Below are 18,691 nucleotides of genomic sequence, written 5' to 3'. Positions count from 1 at the left end.
TAGAGCAAACAACACCATTATCACAACACATAGGCTTCCCCTGTGTGTTTACCCACGCACCACTACTGCATTCTTCTGAGATTACATGAACTACGGGAAGTAGCTAAGGTGCAGAAAGATGAGAGAATGAACTGAAGGACTAAACACACCATTCCCAATGTATGGGGTGGCTGATTCAGAAAAGACATGAAAATGGCATATTTCATGAACTTTATTTGCTGTTGTCAATGTAAACATCCGATTGCTGTTGCGGCTCTGTTTTGTGAGTTCTGATATGTAACTACTCAATGCCATTGTTTGGTGTAAATGAAGCTGCTTCCGTGGTCATAGATGAGGCCAATGTATCGGTCTGATGAGCCCATGATGATATTCCCTGAATGCATGTCAGTTTCGTAGACATATCTCATCCAAAATATGAGATTGAATAGCCAATGTCAGAATATCTACGATGGTTAAATGTCACTGTTTTTTTTTACATATTCTAATGGTACCATGTTGGCATGCAAACATTTTTATTACAGTCATCTTTCTACAAAATAATAAATAAATATTGTTCATAATATACTCTATAATTATTCTGTTTTATATACTATACATACTGCCTGCTAGGGTACTTGGCAATTGTAACTGGCTTGTTGCTATGAATACCAGATGCTGTGTGAAGTAAGATGCAGGGGTTTTTCTATAGTAATTTCCAGGTGATAAGCACAAATAAACACACGGTTTAACACTGTCAAGTCTGTTTTCACGACTTCCTGGGCTGGTCAAAAGGAGTCAGGGGTTAAGAGGTCAAAGATTCTGGGTCAGAGGTCAAAGGACAGCGTCCTGGAGGTTGCTCACTGCCATCCTCCTGAGGGCCTTTCCGGACACTTCCAGCGGGTTCTCCAGTGATTCTGACCTGACGTTCTTCTTGGAAGCCTTCTCCAGCATGCGACTGGCCTCCTTCAGGGCTTTCTCTGTCCTCCGAGCCTTCTCTGTCTTCTCTACCCTCAGGGCTTTTCCCTGCTGGGACCCTTGGGCCAGCTTGGCCTCTTCCCCAGGTAATCCTCCTGTTGACATGTTAGATTTGCTCTGATCCTCCTCGAGGCGCTCTGCCCTCCTCAGACGCCTCTTTTTGCCGGTCTCCTGCTGGAACGGGCCGGCCGCATGGCATACGCTCTCCTCGCCACGTGGCGCCTGCTGGGCCTGAGCTTTGGTACTGACGGGGAAAGAGGCAGAGGGAGAGACTGGTTTGCTTCTAGGAGGAGGATGGAGGTCTTTAATGGTAGAGCCAAAATCTTCTGAGAGCCTGCCTCCTGTGTGTCTCTGGATTGGGTTGGCATGAGCAAGCTCCTTTCTCAGAACCTTCTGCTGTCGCTGGACTCTGGGTGCTGTTTCAGTCAGGGGCAGGGGATGTGGGGCTGGGGTGGAGACACACTCTGCCGCACCCTTAACCAGTTCTGGTCTCTCTCCTCTCACCCCACAGGCCTTCACCTTCCTGGGGCAGGGTTGGTCCCCCACCGTAGTGTCCAGTTTGCGGGAAACACCCTTGGCCTCCAGACCAATCCCCTTCATCTTCTGTCTCTGGGCCTTCTGTACCTCTCTGGGCAGCTCCAGAGGGGCCAGCTTCAGAGGCCGCCGCAGGGGCAGGTTCTCCCCCTCCCTCGCTCGGGATGAGCCAGGCAGGAAAGACCTGAACAGGAAGGAAGGAAGGAAGGAAGGAAGGAAGGAAGGGAAGGAAGGAAGGAAGGAAGGAAGGAAGGAAGGAAGGAAGGAAGGAAGGAAGGAACCAACCAACCAACCAACCAACAAACAAACAAACAAACGATTGCGTGAATGAATTATTATTATTTTTCATTTTTTCACAAATGTAAGATACATGTATAGCTGCCTCAGCCAAGAGAGCCAACAGTACATAATACATACCTGACTAGGAGCGAGGAATCTCTCTGGGTGGCAGGGCCCTCTTGGCCTAGCGTTGGCAGCATGGCAGAGCCAGTCTTAAGCGGACCCACCATCACCACCTCCTCTTCCCCTCCCTGTGTGGCTGACAGATGGAGTTTAGGTATTTTGGAATTACATACATTTTTAGAAGCTAGCCGGTGGTTCTGGGCGGTGAGATGCATCATGGTATTTTTAGCCTGAGAGGTCAGCAGGTCTTCTGGTCGGGGCAAGACCTGTGACAAAACACACACTCACAAATTAATATCACTCACTCGCTTACATTACATGAATATCTAACATTGCCAGTCAACACTGAAAAGACATCAGTTGAAATTATAGCATAGTATTGAATACTTATAAAGTAGACCCATCAATGCTAAATACTGTATGCTCTAGAGCAGTGGTTCCCAAACGTTTTATAGTCCCGTACTCCTTCAAACATTCAACCTCCAGCTGTGTACCCCCTCTAGCACCAGGGTCAGCGCACTCTCAAATGTTGTTTTTTGCCATCATTGTAAGCCTGCCACACACACACTATACGATACATTTATTAAACATAAGAATGAGTGTGTGTTTTTGTCACAACCCGGCTCGTGGGAAGTGACAAAGATCTCTTATAGGACCATATCACGATCGTCATAAGGAGTGGACCAAGATGCAATGTAGTATGTTTCCATCCTTTTATTTAGGAAGAGAGAACTCAAAGCACAAAAACAATAAAGCGAATAAACGAACCGTGAAGCTACATGCAGTGCAGAAAGCAACTACACACAAACATAGTCAAGATCCCACAAATCACAATGGAGAAAATGGCTACCTAGATATGATCCCCAATCAGAGACAACGATAAACAGCTGCCTCTGATTGGGAACCATATCAGGCCACCGTAGAAATACAATTCCCCTAGATAACGCATGCCAAATCACACCCCTACCCAACCAACATAGAGAATAAACAGCTCTCTATGGTCAGGGCGTGACAGACCAAGGCACAAATAATGATAATAATCAATATTTTTCTGTTTATTTAACCATCTTACATATAAAACTTTATATGTATGAAAATTGTGAATAACTCACCACAGGTTAATGAGAAGGGTGTGTTTGAAAGGATGCACATAACTCTGCAATGTTGAGTTGTATTGGAGAGTCTCAGTCCTAAATAATTTTCCACACACAGTCTGTGCCTGTATTTAGTTTTCATGCTAGTGAGGGCTGAGAATCCACTCTCACATAGGTACGTGGTTGCAAAAGGCATCAGTGTCTTAACGTCGATTTGCCAAGGCAGGATACTCTGAGCGCAGCCCTATCCAGAAATCTGGCAGTGGCTTCTGATTAAATTCATTGAATATAGTTGCAGAGAGTCCCTGTAATCCTAGATTCAGATCATTCAGGCGAGAAAAAGCATCACCCAGACAGGCCAGTCATGTGAGAAACTCGTCATCATGCAAGCGGTCAGACAAGTGAAAATTATGGTAGTTTAAGGAAACTTTAAGCTTGTCTCTCAATTTAAAAAAATGTGACAATACTTTGCCCCTTGATAACCAGCACTTCTGTATGTCGTAAAAGCATTACATGGTCGCTGCCCATATCATTGCATAGTGCAGAAAATACACAGAAAATACACGAGAGTTCAAAGTTAACAACCATTTTCACTGTAGTGTCCAAAACATCTTTCAAGCTGGCAGGAATTTCCTTGGCAGCAAGAGCCTCTCGGTGGATGCTGCAGTGCACCCAAGTGGCGTCGGGAGCAACTGTTTGCACGCGCGTTACCACTCCACTGTGTCTCCCTGTCATGGCTTTTGCACCATCAGTACAGATACCAACATGAGCAGCAGCTACGTTTGGACCGTTAATGGAATTCCCAGAGAGAGTAATGGTTAATGTGATTGGATGTTAATTATTTGACTAGGTTACCTGTATTTGACATTGTGTTGTTATTTCGCTGAACACTAGATAGTTTAATTTTATTTTGGGCAGTGAAAAGAGGCTACTCAGGCGAGAAAAAAACATCACCCAAATGTATGGCCCCGTTGGAAAATATAAATATAAAAATATATTCATAAATTCAATATGTGAAGAAAAAAAGAGGAAAAATATATATATTCATAATGATTATGGTTTAAAAAAAAATGTGAATCAGATTTTGATTTGGCGTACCCCCGACCGACGGCATTGTGAGTACCCCTTGGTACTCGCAGGTAATCCCGGTTTGGGAATACCTGCTTTAGAGGTATTGTCATACTGTCTGCTTTGTATACTCATTGTAAATGTCTTGAGTCCAACATTCCACTGCAGATTTCCACAAAGATAACCAATTTAACGCTTCAACTCATTCAAAACCATTCTCATAGGAACGGAACATTCTAAATTGATTGATTGTTCAATTAAAAAAACCTTGATATCAATAATGAGACCTCAATATTCGCATTAGTTTTATGTAGAAAATGTGATATTCTTAGTTGATTTCTCATAAAGACTGTTAAAGTGTAGCTCATAAATAATTTGTATGACATTAAACAAATTCATCAGCAAATTCATCAAAATAGCAATCACCTGAAGTTAGTAGCTAATCTAAACCTAGAATATAACTGTATATCACAGGAACTGATGCAAACATTGTACACATTTAACCAATCATTTCTGCCTCTTCTACATAGTGTCATTCACTCCTGAGAAGGTTATAGACCGCATATAACAAGCAATGCCTGATCATTTCACTGCATGTGTACAGTAATATGCATCATACAATGCGTCCTACTGCCAATAAACACTGAGTGTACAAAACATTATATACATGGAGCTCTTTCCATGACCTAGACTGACCAGGTGAATCCAGGTGAAAGCTATGACCCCTTATTGATGTCGCTTGTTAAATCCATTTCAATCAGTGTAGATGAAGGGGAGGAGACGGGTTAAAGAAGGATTTTCAAGCCTTGAGACAATTGAAACATGGATTGTGTATGTGTGCCATTCAGAGGGTGAATGGGCAACACAAAAGATTGAATTGCCTTTGAAATGGGTATGGTAATAAGTGCCAGGCGCAACGGTTGTGTCAAGAACTGCAACGCTGATGGGTTTTTCAAGCTCAACAGTTTCCCGTGTGTATCAAGAATGGTCCCCCACCCAAAGGTCAACCAGCCAACTTGATACAACTGTGGGAAGCATTTGAATCAACATGGGCCAGCATCCCTGTGGAACGCTTTCAACACCTTGTAGAGTCCATGCCCCGATGAACTGAGGCTGTTCTGAGGAGAAAATGGGGGGGTGCAACACAATATAAGGACGTTGTTCCTATTGTTTGGTATACTCAGTGTATATGTATAATCCCAATAAGACACAACACAACTAGGAAGGAGGTCCTAATGTTTGGAATACTCAGTGTATATGTATAATCCCAATAAGACACAACTAGGAAGGAGGTCCTAATGTTTGGTATACTCAGTGTATATGTATAATCCCAATAAGACACAACTAGGAAGGAGGAAGTGATGATGATATACTATACTATCTATAATACTCACAGGTTTGACAAATTCCTCTAGCTTGAATTTTTGCCCGAATAATTTCTTCCCTGAGAGAGCCCAGGAGGAAAGGCTGTTGTTGTTGTTTTCACTTTCCGTGCTATATCCAGCACTGGGCTGAAAGCAGGGGTTGGGATAACACTACAGTAAAAGGCAGGGCAGGTAGGTAGGTTTTAGTTGCTTGCTGACTGGCTATAAGAACATTAGGAGGATTAGGGTCAGCAGGCAACAGGGTCATCTGTAATGATCCCAAATCCGTCTCAGGGACACCTGGAGAGAACCATGAAGGTAGTGGTTTAATACAGAGTCAGGGTGATGGTACTAGACAGCAGCTTGCAATCCAGCTTGGGGACCGGTACTGGTTTGACCGTTGATAACAGTTAGTCAACATGTAGCAGATCAGGGTAGTGTGCCAATGGCTCCTCATGCAGGGTAGTTTATCAAGTACAGTTTTCACTCTTTAATGATCTATTGATTGAAGCCTATTGATTAGAACAAGATATGAGATCTTATGGCATTTTGTTCAAATCAAATGAATTTAGGAGTGAATCATAATGAATGGGGGATGTTAGTGTGGTGTTATCACCACTAGATGTTGCCAGAGGCTACTGAAGTCTATCTGAATTCTGGATCTCTCTGTGTGATTTATCTCACTGTTCCACTGGATAGAAGTGTAGTAGTGATTCCAGAGGTATGGGTTTGGAGAACTTCAGAGGAAGCTAAGGATGTGTGCCTGATGTAGTCTGTCAATATATAAAATATGCTAGCGCTTGATTCAATCTGTATCGATATAGTGCACTAAAAATGTGAAAGTCATTTCCCATTGAGCCGACATTTGCAGAGCTTACAGTGAATGCAGTCTCTGCTACCACGGGAACATTGCCTTTACGTATCAATCACACTGCAACGCAGAACTTCAGTGCAACGGATTGAATGGAGAATGAATTTCTATATAAACTGATAGAGGAAGATGAGTTCTCTCTCTGACAGCAGGCTACAGTGTATTGTATGTGTGCCACTGTGCATGGGAGTAATATAGGTTAGAATAGTGAAAGTGTCTGTGATCCTGTTGTAATCGGTAGCCTTTTGCATATGGCATGCAGTTACCTACGTACTCACACTTCTGTGTAAATCTATTTGGACAAGTTAGATTAGACGTGAGACTCTAGTGTGCTGCCTGCAGGAGTTCCTGTATCTCTACATCAGTCTCAAACAGCAGCAAGTTTGTACATTATTTACCTGCAGTTCACCTAAATGTCACTTTTATTCATTGTCAACAAGGGGGTGGAGATCTTTGCAGGGGCGTGGTCCTGGGTGGGCATAGACCCACCCAATCAGATTGGGCAAAAAATACACGTATGCTCTACTTGTCAGTGTTCCATACGGGGCAGGATTTGTCTTTTTACCTATGCACAGCACTTGACTTGGGCAGGGGCTCACAAGAACTGAGCACCGGCACCTAAAATGTTCTTCTGGTTGAGTTCCTGCACCTCTTACAGAATATTTGCTAAACAGTATTGAGCAGTTCCTGCATCTAAATATAAAAGGTACCGGCACCTCTGTCAGTCCAAGTCAAGCCCTGGCCTGAACATGCATACACCATCAGATAGAATTCATGTTAAGCAGTAGGGAGGGGGTGGGGAAACTAAAGGGATATACACTCAGCCTACCAAACATTAGGAACACCTTCCTAATAAAAACAAAATAACTTATCAATTCCAAAATAATGAGCAGGTTGTGGCACGTGTCACTTCGCTCTGATACCATGTGCAGTAAACCGTAGCTATCGCTGTGTAGACTAGACTACACTTTGTAGGCTACTCACCATTTGCTAACTAGTGAGCGGTGAGTTAAGTGGACTCACTAGCCAACTTGGCTAGCAAAAACATGTAAAATGGCCAAATCATTTTTTCAAGAGACACTGTATAGAGGATGCTGGAGCATTTGCCAAGTTATTTGATATCAGTGAATTCACCATGAAGGACCTCCAGTCCTCTCTCTATCAATCACTGATTGCATTGATCTAATCGAGGGCCTTAAAGACAGTTTCAGTACATACAGATTCAATGAACACCACTACATTTTTACTCAGCACTTTTAGAAATCATGAAACGCGCTTCTCCACTTGACCATCAGTCCAGTGAAATTAATAAAGTTATTTCAATTTATGCTCCGACGTACCTCACAAGTAATAGGCTACAACAACTGAACTCTGACCAGTCTTATTGTAACGGTTCTCTTTAGTTGAAGGAGAGGCGGACCAAAAGGCAGCGTGGTTTCTTTGATTCATGTTTAATAACAAAAAAAGATAATCACGAACACTACAAAACAATAAACGTGGAAACCCAAAAACAGCCCTATCTGGTGCAAAACACAGAGACAGGAACAATCACCCACAAACACACAGTGAAACCCAGGCTACCTAAATATGGTCCCAATCAGAGACAATGACTAACACCTGCCTCTGATTGAGAACCATATCAGGCCAGACATAGAAATAGACAAACAAGACATCCAACATAGAATGCCCACTCAGATCACACCCTGACCAACCAAAACATAGAAACATACAAAGCAAACTATGGTCAGGGTGTGACACTTATCATATACACTATCGGTCAAAAGTTTTAGAACACCTGCTCAATCAAGGGTTTTCTTTATTTTTACTATTTTCTACATTGCAGAATAATAGTGAATACATCAAAACTATGAAATAACACATATTGAATCATGTAGTAACCAAAAAAGTGTTAAACAAATCAAAATATATTTTTAGATTTGAGATTCTTCAAATAGCCACCCTTTGCCTTGACAGCATTGCACACTCTTGGCATTCTCTCAACCAGCTTCACCTGGAATGCTTTTCTAACAGTCTTGAAGGAGTTCCCACATATGCTGAGCACTTGTTGGCTGCATTTCCTTCACTCTGCGGACCGACTCATCACAAACCATCTCAATTTGGTTGAGGTCAGGGGATTGTGGAGGTCAGGTCACCTGATGCAGCACTCTATCACTCTTCTTCTCAGTAAAATAGCCCTTACACAGCCTGGAGGTGTGTTTTGGGTCATTGTCCTGTTGAAAAACAAATGATAGTCCCACTAATCTCAAATTTGGACTCGAGACCAAAGGACAGATTTCCTCCGGTCTTATGTCCATTGCTCGTGCTTCTTGGCCCAAGCAAGGCTCTTCTTATTGGTGTCCTTTAGTAGTGGTTTCTTTGCAGCTAATCGATCATGAAGGCCTGATTCACACAGTCTCCTCTGAACAGCTGATGTTGAAATGTGTTTGTTACCTGAATTCTGAAAGGTTTATTTGGGCTGACATTTCTGAGGCTGGTAACTCTAATGAACTTATCCTCTGCAGCAGAGGTAACTCTGGGTCTTCCATTACGGTGGCGGTCCTCATGAGAGCCAGTTTCACCATAATGTCTTGAAATGTTCTGAATTGACTGACCTTCATGTTTTAAAGTAATCATGGACTGTCATTTCTCTTTGCTTATTTGAGCTGTTCTTGCCATAATATGGACTCGGTCCTTTAACAAATAGGGCCATCTTCTGGATACCTTGTCACAACATAACTTATTGGCTCGAATGCATTAAGAAGGAAAGACATTTCGCAAATGAACTTTTATCAAGGCACACCTGTTAATTGAAACGCATTCCAGGTGACTACCTCATGAAGCTGGTTGAGAGAATGCCAAGTGTGTGCAAAGCTGTCATCAAGACAAAGGGAAAGGGGGATACCTAGTCAGTTGTACAACTGGATGCCTTCAACTGAAATGTGTCTTCCGCATTTAACCCAACCCCTCTGAATCAGAGAGGTGCGGGGGTGGCTGCCTTAATCGACATCCACGTCTTCGGCACCAGAGGAACAGTGGAAGGGAGGCTGCCTTAATCGACATCCACGTCTTCGGCACCAGAGGAACAGTGGAAGGGAGGCTGCCTTAATCGACATCCACGGCTTCAGCACCAGAGGAACAGTGGAAGGGTGGCTTTTTGAAGAATCTCAAATATAAAACATATTTAGATTTGTTTCACACTTTTTTTGATTACTACATGATTCCATATGTGTTATTTCATAGTTTTGATGTCTTCACTATTCTACAATGTAGAAAATAGTAAAAAATTAAGAAAAACCCTTGAACGAGTAGATGTTCTAAAACTTTTGACTGGTAGAATAGCCTAGCTTGAGAGTTTTGGAAATATATCTTTGCCCTGTGCTTCTCCACCCATTTGATATAGTTAGGCCCTATAGACTATTGTTTATTGCACTCGGTTTGCATTTTGACTCATAAAGTGATCTCGACCAAGAAAAGGTTGGTGACCACTGTTCTAGTCTTTATAGGCTACAGCTGCCAATTGTGATTAATACTGTTATATCAGAGCATTATGTTCTAGTCTCATAATCTAGTCATTATAGGCCTATGGGGTATTATGTGTAGGTCTATGTGAGTTGCATGTTAAATGCAAAAGTCATGAATTTACATACTGTCGGCCTACATGACTATTTGGTCTGTATTGCGAAGTCACACGTTAGTTGTGTGTGTGATCAATTACAGTAGGGTATAGAGTAGGCTTTTATGGTAATTTTATGAGTGCCCAAATGTTGTTCCACCAAGATTTTTGCTGGCCCTGCCATCATTGTATGTCTGCCTACGCCACAGATTTTTGTTTTCATGAATTCTCACATTTCGGTGGTTTTCTGCCAGCTGGTTTTCTTTGAGGCAGTTTTGCTCCCAAACCATGTCATTCACGCCCCACACAGATCTTCCACCTTCCCTGTTAGTTATTCATGTATTCACTAACTTCCCAAATAATCCTACATATATGAACATTTGTCTCTGTTGAACCATCAGCACCTGCTTGCTGGTATATAAAAACCCCTCCTCCATTCAGAGGAAACGTGGCTCTGTTTGGAAGATCATTTGAGCTGTGGTGAAATTACAGGCTTGATGTTGAACAGAGAGCATCACCACCGCCACCGCCCCACCAGGCTTTGACACTCCAACGCCCCTCCACCCAGGCTGTTCTTATTGTCCTCCTCCATCCATAACGTCCATGGCTCTGGCAGTGTAATTATCATGGTGTGGGATGGAGGAAGACACAATAAGAACAGGGGGCTGGATAAATAGGACTGCAGTGATCATCACGCTCTGCACTGCAGAGATCCCAACCTGCTGATAAAGGGCATGGGAACATCCAGTGGTAGAACACAGGCCTCTTCTGGAGCTCTGCTCATTTTTCTGTTTGTCAGCGTCCTCTTTCCGGCACCCCCTCCTGCATCTCAATGCCTAGACTTTGGCTTAGCGGGCTAATGTGCTCTTCTAGTGTATGGGAGACCTGGGTTTGAACCCCTTCTGTAAAAACCACACACAGAGAGCACAGTAAACATTCATACGCATCTTCCCCAGACATTGACAGCTATTTCCAGATATAGACCTATAGTGCAATTTACAGCCTATATCTGTATTTCCCCGTCATTACACACACCTTGACTGAGGCAGGATGAGTTCTCAGTCTGTCTCTGTGGGTCATTTACATTTCACACCACGCTTGGGGAGCTTTGCTGCTGATTTCTTTCTGTGTAATACGGTGACTTTCTCAGTACTTTTCCACCCATCTCCTCTGCACCCAGGCGTTGTATTAGACAAGTATCGGCCTCCTGTGGCATTTCAGCACAACAGTTCATCTCTTTAGTGTTTGGTGTGAATTACAATCAATTCGATAGTTGTCTTGCGCTTTAATTACGAGCACACAGAGGTTTATTCCAGTTCCTCTTTATAATCACAGAAAGGATAGAGAGGAATGGAGGCTTAAGTCAGTGAGTAAGATCCCCAGTCACATTTTTATCCAGCCGAAATCAGATTCCTCTAGGTCATTCTGAATCTTATTTGGCTCAAAGTGTCTTGTATTTTGATCAGTGTAGACGTCTGGGGTCCATCTCTCCGGGCTAGAGATGTTCTAACTCTCTTCACAGCTCCATTAGCCAACACTAAAATTATGTTTTAAGCCCCACTATCTATCTGGAAGCCTTAAATAAATATGAGCTTCAGTTTGTTTTTGAGCTTCAAATGAGATATCGATCCTATCTCTGCTGGAGGGTGATTTTTAAAAAATATAAATGCACAAGATTAATTAATTAATAACTTCTTCTTGGAGTAAAATGTAATTGCCCCAACAGGCAAGGTTGTGAACTTAAGTATTTTCACTAACATGTATTGTTAAGGAATTAATTTGGAAATGTATGAGTTTGTAGACTGGTTCCTGTATAGTCAAATCAAATCAAATTTTATTTGTCACATACACATGGTTAGCAGATGTTAATGCGAGTGTAGCGAAATGCTTGTGCTTCTAGTTCCGACAATGCAGTAATAACGAACAAGTAATCTAACTAACAATTCCAAAAAAACTACTGTCTTATACACAGTGTAAGGGGATAAAGAATATGTACATAAGGATATCTGAATGAGTGATGGTACAGAGCAGCATAGGCAAGATACAGTAGATGGTATCGAGTACAGTATATACATATGAGATGAGTATGTAAACCAAGTGGCATAGTTAAAGTGGCTAGTGATACATGTATTACATAAGGATGCAGTCGATGATATAGAGTACAGTATCTACGTATGCATATGAGATTAATAATGTAGGGTAAGTAACATTATATAAGGTAGCATTGTTTAAAGTGGCTAGTGATATATTTACATAATTTCCCATCAATTCCCATTATTAAAGTGGCTGGAGTAGAGTCAGTGTCGTTGACAGTGTGTTGGCAGTAGCCACTCAATGTTAGTGGTGGCTGTTTAACAGTCTGATGGCCTTGAGATAGAAGCTGTTTTTCAGTCTCTCGGTCCCAGCTTTGATGCACCTGTACTGACCTCGCCTTCTGGATGACAGCGGGGTGAACAGGCAGTGGCTCGGGTGGTTGATGTCCTTGATGATCTTTATGGCCTTCCTGTAGCATCGGGTGGTGTAGGTGTCCTGGAGGGCAGGTAGTTTGCCCCCGGTGATGCGTTGTGCAGACCTCACTACCCTCTGGAGAGCCTTACGGTTGAGGGCGGTGCAGTTGCCATACCAGGCGGTGATACAGCCCGCCAGGATGCTCTCGATTGTGCATCTGTAGAAGTTTGTGAGTGCTTTTGGTGACAAGCCGAATTTCTTCAGCCTCCTGAGGTTGAAGAGGCGCTGCTGCGCCTTCCTCACGATGCTGTCTGTGTGAGTGGACCAATTCAGTTTGTCTGTGATGTGTATGCCGAGGAACTTAAAACTTGCTACCCTCTCCACTACTGTTCCATCGATGTGGATGGGGGTGTTCCCTCTGCTGTTTCCTGAAGTCCACAATCATCTCCTTAGTTTTGTTGATGTTGAGTGTGAGGTTATTTTCCTGACACCACACTCCGAGGGCCCTCACCTCCTCCCTGTAGGCCGTCTCGTCGTTGTTGGTAATCAAGCCTACCACTGTTGTGTCGTCCGCAAACTTGATGATTGAGTTGGAGGCGTGCATGGCCACGCAGTCGTGGGTGAACAGGGAGTACAGGAGAGGGCTCAGAACGCACCCTTGTGGGGCCCCAGTGTTGAGGATCAGTGGGGAGGAGATGTTGTTGCCTACCCTCACCACCTGGGGGCGGCCCGTCAGGAAGTCCAGAACCCAGTTGCACAGGGCGGGGTCGAGACCCAGGGTCTCGAGCTTGATGACGAGCTTGGAGGGCACTATGGTGTTAAATGCTGAGCTGTAGTCGATGAACAGCATTCTCACATAGGTATTCCTCTTGTCCAGATGGGTTAGGGCAGTGTGCAGTGTGGTTGAGATTGCATCGTCTGTGGACCTATTTGGGTGGTAAGCAAATTGGAGTGGGTCTAGGGTGTCAGGTAGGGTGGAGGTGATATGGTCCTTGACTAGTCTCTCAAAGCACTTCATGATGACGGATGTGAGTGCTACGGGGCGGTAGTCGTTTAGCTCAGTTACCTTAGCTTTCTTGGGAACAGGAACAATAGTCTTGATACAGTGTAGTCTGTTATGTGGTGAATAGTAAATACTGTACCTTGGCTATGTCAGTGGGATGTGGCAACAGTGTTGGTAGTTGACATACTGTATACAGCAGTGTTGCAGTAGTGGTATGGTGGAGTTACAGTAGTGGTGGGTTTAGAGTCTTGTTGTGGTGGGTTTAGAGTCTTGTTGGGGTGGGGTTAGAGTAGTGTTGTGGTGGGGTTAGAGTAGTGTTGTGGTGGGTTTAGAGTCTTGTTGGGGTGGGGTTAGAGTAGTGTTGTGGTGGGTTTATTTATTTTTGTATTTTTTTTATTTCACCTTTATTTAACCAGGTAGGCTAGTTGAGAACAAGTTCTCATTTGCAACTGCGACCTGGCCAATATAAAGCATAGCAGTGTGAACAGACAACACAGAGTTACACATGGAGTAAACAATTAACAAGTCAATAACACAGTAGAAAAAAGGAGAGTCTATATACATTGTGTGCAAAAGGCATGAGGAGGAAGGCGAATAATTACAATTTTGCAGATTAACACTGGAGTGATAAATGATCAGATGGTCATGTACAGGTAGATATATTGGTGTGCAAAAGAGCAGAAAAGTAAATAAATAAAAACAGTATGGGGATGAGGTAGGTAAAAATGGGTGGGCTATTTACCGATAGACTATGTACAGCTGCAGCGATCGGTTAGCTGCTCAGATAGCAGATGTTTGAAGTTGGTGAGGGAGATAAAAGTCTCCAACTTCAGCGATTTTTGCAATTCGTTCCAGTCACAGGCAGCAGAGAACTGGAACGAAAGGCGGCCAAATGAGGTGTTGGCTTTAGGGATGATCAGTGAGATACACCTGCTGGAGCATGTGCTACGGATGGGTGTTGCCATCGTGACCAGTGAACTGAGATAAGGCAGAGCTTTACCTAGCATGGACTTGTAGATGACCTGGAGCCAGTGGGTCTGGCGACGAATATGTAGCGAGGGCCAGAGTAGTTGTGGTTTAGAGTAGTGTTGTGGTGGGGTTAGAGTAGTGTTGTGTTGGAGTTAGAGTAGTGTTGTGGTGGGGTTAGAGTAGTGTTGTGTTGGGGTTAGAGTAGTGTTGTGTTGGGGTTAGAGTCATGTTGTGTTGGGGTTAGAGTAGTGTTGGGGTGGGGTGGGGTTAGAGTAGTGTTGTGGTGGGGTTAGAGTAGTGTTGGGGTGGGGTTAGAGTCATGTTGTGTTGGGGTTAGAGTAGTGTTGTGGTGGGGTTAGAGTAGTGTTGTGGTGGGGTTAGAGTAGTGTTGTGGTGGGGTTAGAGTAGTGTTGTGTTGGGGTTAGAGTAGTGTTGTGTTGGGGTTAGAGTCGTGTTGTGTTGTGTTGGTGTTAGAGTAGTGGTGGGGTGGGGTGGGGTGGGGTTAGAGTAGTATTGTGGTGGGGTTAGAGTAGTGTTGTGTTGGGGTTAGAGTAGTGTTGGGGTGGGGTGGGGTGGGGTTAGAGTAGTATTGTGGTGGGGATAGAGTAGTGTTGTGTTGGGGTTAGAGTCGTGTTGTGTTGTGTTGGTGTTAGAGTAGTGGTGGGGTGGGGTTAGAGTAGTGGTGTGGTGGGGTAGGGTTAGAGTAGTGGTGGGGTGGGGTTAGAGTGGTGTTGGGGTTAGAGCGGCATTGGGGTGGGGTTAGAGGGTTAATAGGATTAGAGAAAGAGAATCCCTACTGTGATTCTCTGCCTCTAACCCTTGGACAGGGGCTGAGTCATTGGCTTACTGGTGCTCTTCCATGCCGTCCCTAGGAGGGGTGCGTCACTTGAGTGGGATGAGTCACTTACGTGGTCTTCCTGTCTGGGTTGGCGCCCCCCTTGGGTTATGCCGTGGCGGAGATCTTTGTGGGGTATACTCGGCCTTGTCTCAGGATGGTAAGTTGGTGGTTGAAGATATCCCTCTAGTGGTGTGGGGGCTGTGCTTTGGCAAAGTGGGTGGGGTTATATCCTGCCTGTTTGGCCCTGTCCGGGGGTATCATCGGATGGGGCCACAGTGTCTCCTGACCCCTCCAGGCTCAGCCTCCAGTAGTTATGCTGCAGTAGTTTATGTGTCTGGGGGCTAGGGTCAGTCTGTTATATCTGGTGTACTTCTCCTGTCTTATCCGGTGTCCTGTGTGAATTTAAGTATGCCCTCTCTAATTCTCTCTTTCGGAGAGACTGGAACCCCACCCCACCCCATCACTACCCCACCCTAGGACCATGCCTCAGGACTACCTGGCCTGATGACTCCTTGCTGTCCCCAGTCCACCTGGCCGCGCTGCTGCTCCAGTTTCAATTGTTCTGCCTGCGGCTATGGAACCCTGACCTGTTCACCGGACGTGCTACCTGTCCCAGACCTGCTGTTTTCAACTCTCTAGAGACAGCAGGAGCGGTAGAGATACTCTCAATGAAAAGCCACCTGACATTTACTCCTGAGGTCCTGACTTGTTGCACCCTCAACAACTACTGTGATTATTATTATTTGACCATGCTGGTCATTTATGAACATTTTAACATCTTGGCCATGTTCTGTTATAATCTCCACCCGGCACAGCCAAAAGAGGACTGGCCACCCCTCATAGCCTGGTTCCGCTCTAGGTTTCTTCCTAGGTTTTGGCCTTTCTAGGGAGTTTTTCCTAGCCACCGTGCTTCTACACCTGCATTGCTTGCTGTTTGGGGTTTTAGGCTGGGTTTCTGTACAGCATTTTGATATATCAGCTGATGTAAGAAGGGCTATATAAATACATTTGATTTGATTAGAGTGGTGGTGGGGTGGGGTTAGAGAGGCGTTGGGGTGGGTTTAGAGTGGTGGTGGGGTGGGGTTAGAGCGGCGTTGGGGTGGGTTTAGAGTGGTTGTGGGGTGGGGTTAGAGTGGTGGTGGGGTGGGATTAGAGTGGTGGTGTGGTGGGTATAGCTAACATTTACATTAGTGTTACAGTAGTAGTGTTGGAATAGATTTACAGTAGTGTATGACCAGACAGACCAGAGTCAAAGGGTTTGGGGCTTGTGAGAAGGAGGCTCATAGTTTTTATTCAAGTGGTGTCATTGCTTCACCCAGGTCACCTGACCAGGAAGTCACCACACCAAATCATGCACACACAAAAATGAAAACATGAACATAAATGGTTGTTTACTCTCTCAACAAGTTTCTCTTTCCCATTTATTGAAAAGAGAAAGCCCATATCGCTGCATGTATTGACATCAGGAGTGAAAATAGTTTTCCAAAACTGTGAAACAAAAATGTTAATTGGGTCAATTTGGTCATTTGTTGAACCAAATTGATATAACATTGTCCTTTGGAGATGGTATGCATTTAACATTTTCATCATTTTCAAATAAACATGGTACATGGCATTTGTTCGTCAGAGCTAAAAAAACATAATTATATTATATTGCAAAGGAAGGATCTTTTTTGTAATTAAAAGAAATTAGAGATATTAAGAAAAAGTAACATGGAATCATACAAATAACCCAACAGCCTTCTAGAGTTTATTATGACACAGATAGTTAGTTAGTTGTGCAATATGTGTGTCTTTGTCCCAGTGATAGGAAAACTTGGCACTGTGGACATCTGGACAGATAGAGATCTGGCCAGCACATGGAGATATCGGACACATTAAACCCCAGGCATCAGGAGGATATACAGAATCCAGAACGATCGACCAATAAGCATCTCAATCCAGACCAGCCAAGTCATACAGGTACTATTTATGTGTCTGGCTGCACAGCTTGGAGGTAAACATATCATTTCAAAAGAGCGGGGATAACTCAACAACTAATATAAAGGCTGGCACCAACAATCAATTTGTTTCGTACAATGTATTTGATATCGTTCTTAACAAACATTTATCTGTTGACTCACTCAGCATTAATCCATGCATGTTAATATGGCACAATTCATGGCAGTAACAATGATTGTTTTACTCTCTGGTAAATCATTGTACATCATTACCATGTTGGCAACACCTCACTATGGCATGATCAGTCATTCAAATGCTGGTATGCACTTTATACAAATACAATTATAGAGATGTATTGAATATATGCAATACTGACTCATAATTGCTAAAAATGGCTTTAACATTGACTCTCAACCCTTAATATCCATGTGCATGTCCACCAGCTACACCAAGAAAAGACTAATGTGGTATCTTCGCAAAAATGTAAAATAATGAATTTTCCAGCTATTCCAAATAATTTTCCTCAATAATTGGACAAACCTACGGCAGTTCTGCCAAAATAAATTATTTGGACGTCGTAAATCAGCTGGATTGTGTCTGTGTGGTTTGCCGAAAAAATCAAACATTTTTGCTTTGGTTATTCTATTTGTATGTACATGAATCCTTAGAGATGGATACATATTTTATAAGGAAAAAGGTTGGATTTATTTCTCAGATGTAAAATGTGCCTACAAGTATAGAAACATTGAAATAGCGTTTCTTAAAGGCACATATTCTAAAATGTGTACAAATAGTAACGCATCGGAGCTGTGGAAAGGCCGTTTTATTCCAAAGGATGAGAACGTACAATATATGAAATAATGTACTGTATATTTACATGTGTATTCCTGGGGTCATCTGAACATTCTAGAACCTTGGATGTTAATGTTACAATAGTTTTCTTTACTCTCATTCAAGACAGACACAAGCTATGTTTCTATTAACCTGTCCAGGGATTTTTTTGTCGATATTTAGAAAGTTCGCATAGAAAATACCGTTTGTGCGACAGTTGTCTGCTCGGGTGCGTTTTCATTGAACTATCTTGTCGATAAAAAACAGAAGGACGTAATGACGTCACATCAACAAACAAACAAAAACAACTTTTTTTCGCATAACCCTAGTGTCGAATAAAAATGTAGTGGTTGAATTGTTTCCATTACCCTTTTAATCAAATTGCTTGTTAATACATTGACAACAGCCTGTATTCCCTCCCACCAATCTCTTTCATGTCTCAGGTAGCCTGCGAAAGCCAGCATGGATAGAATGCAGGAATTGACTAATACTTGCCATATTGTAATAATTCTCATGTGCCAACATATCGACCAAGGTCCTTGCCATGGTGAAACTCCTGTAGATCTGATATAATTGGATGGTGAAACTTGCCAGAAAAGCAAGGCGAAGCAATTCAGGCATTCTTGAAACTTTTCAGTCCTTTTTTTCCTGAAAAGAAACCATTTTTTTATAGTTGAAAAAATACATTTTGCAAAAGCAGCTGTCATTTAGAATGAAATGTGAAGTAAAGCTTTATAGTTAACCTATGTGATGACAAAATG

The 18,691-nt window shown here is 43.2% G+C and overlaps 1 protein-coding gene across 2 annotated transcripts; it reads right to left on the bottom strand.

Annotated features, from left to right (window-relative positions):
- Nucleotides 1-201: 201 nt before the first annotated feature.
- LOC112265902 lies at nt 202-5,597 on the bottom strand. Of its 2 annotated transcripts, none has more exons than XM_024443432.1 (3): nt 5,447-5,597; nt 1,906-2,156; nt 202-1,672 (listed from the first exon to the last, which is right to left on the bottom strand). In XM_024443432.1, exons 2-3 carry the CDS (start codon nt 2,106-2,108, stop codon nt 811-813), a joined length of 1,065 nt encoding a protein of 354 aa, XP_024299200.1. In that variant the 5' UTR covers nt 2,109-2,156; nt 5,447-5,597; the 3' UTR covers nt 202-810. The 2 variants fall into 2 exon arrangements, with proteins under 2 accessions (XP_024299200.1, XP_024299201.1); XM_024443433.1 differs by having other exon boundaries at nt 1,906-2,026.
- Nucleotides 5,598-18,691: the final 13,094 nt, after the last annotated feature.

This window comes from Oncorhynchus tshawytscha, linkage group LG13, assembly GCF_018296145.1.
Source record: "Oncorhynchus tshawytscha isolate Ot180627B linkage group LG13, Otsh_v2.0, whole genome shotgun sequence".
Lineage (NCBI taxonomy): Eukaryota > Metazoa > Chordata > Actinopteri > Salmoniformes > Salmonidae > Oncorhynchus > Oncorhynchus tshawytscha.
Note: the sequence above shows the minus strand (reverse complement) of the source record. Positions and strands in the feature narration are given on the sequence as shown.

What these genes read in the sequence shown, in the direction of transcription:
- LOC112265902 (XM_024443432.1), bottom strand. Translation starts at nt 2,108, where the DNA reads ATGATGCATCTCACCGCCCAGAACCACCGGCTAGCTTCTAAAAATGTA. An exon ending in GATTCCTCGCTCCTAGTCAG is followed by an intron (nt 1,673 to 1,905) that starts GTATGTATTATG and finishes CTTCCTGTTCAG; the next exon opens with GTCTTTCCTGCCTGGCTCAT.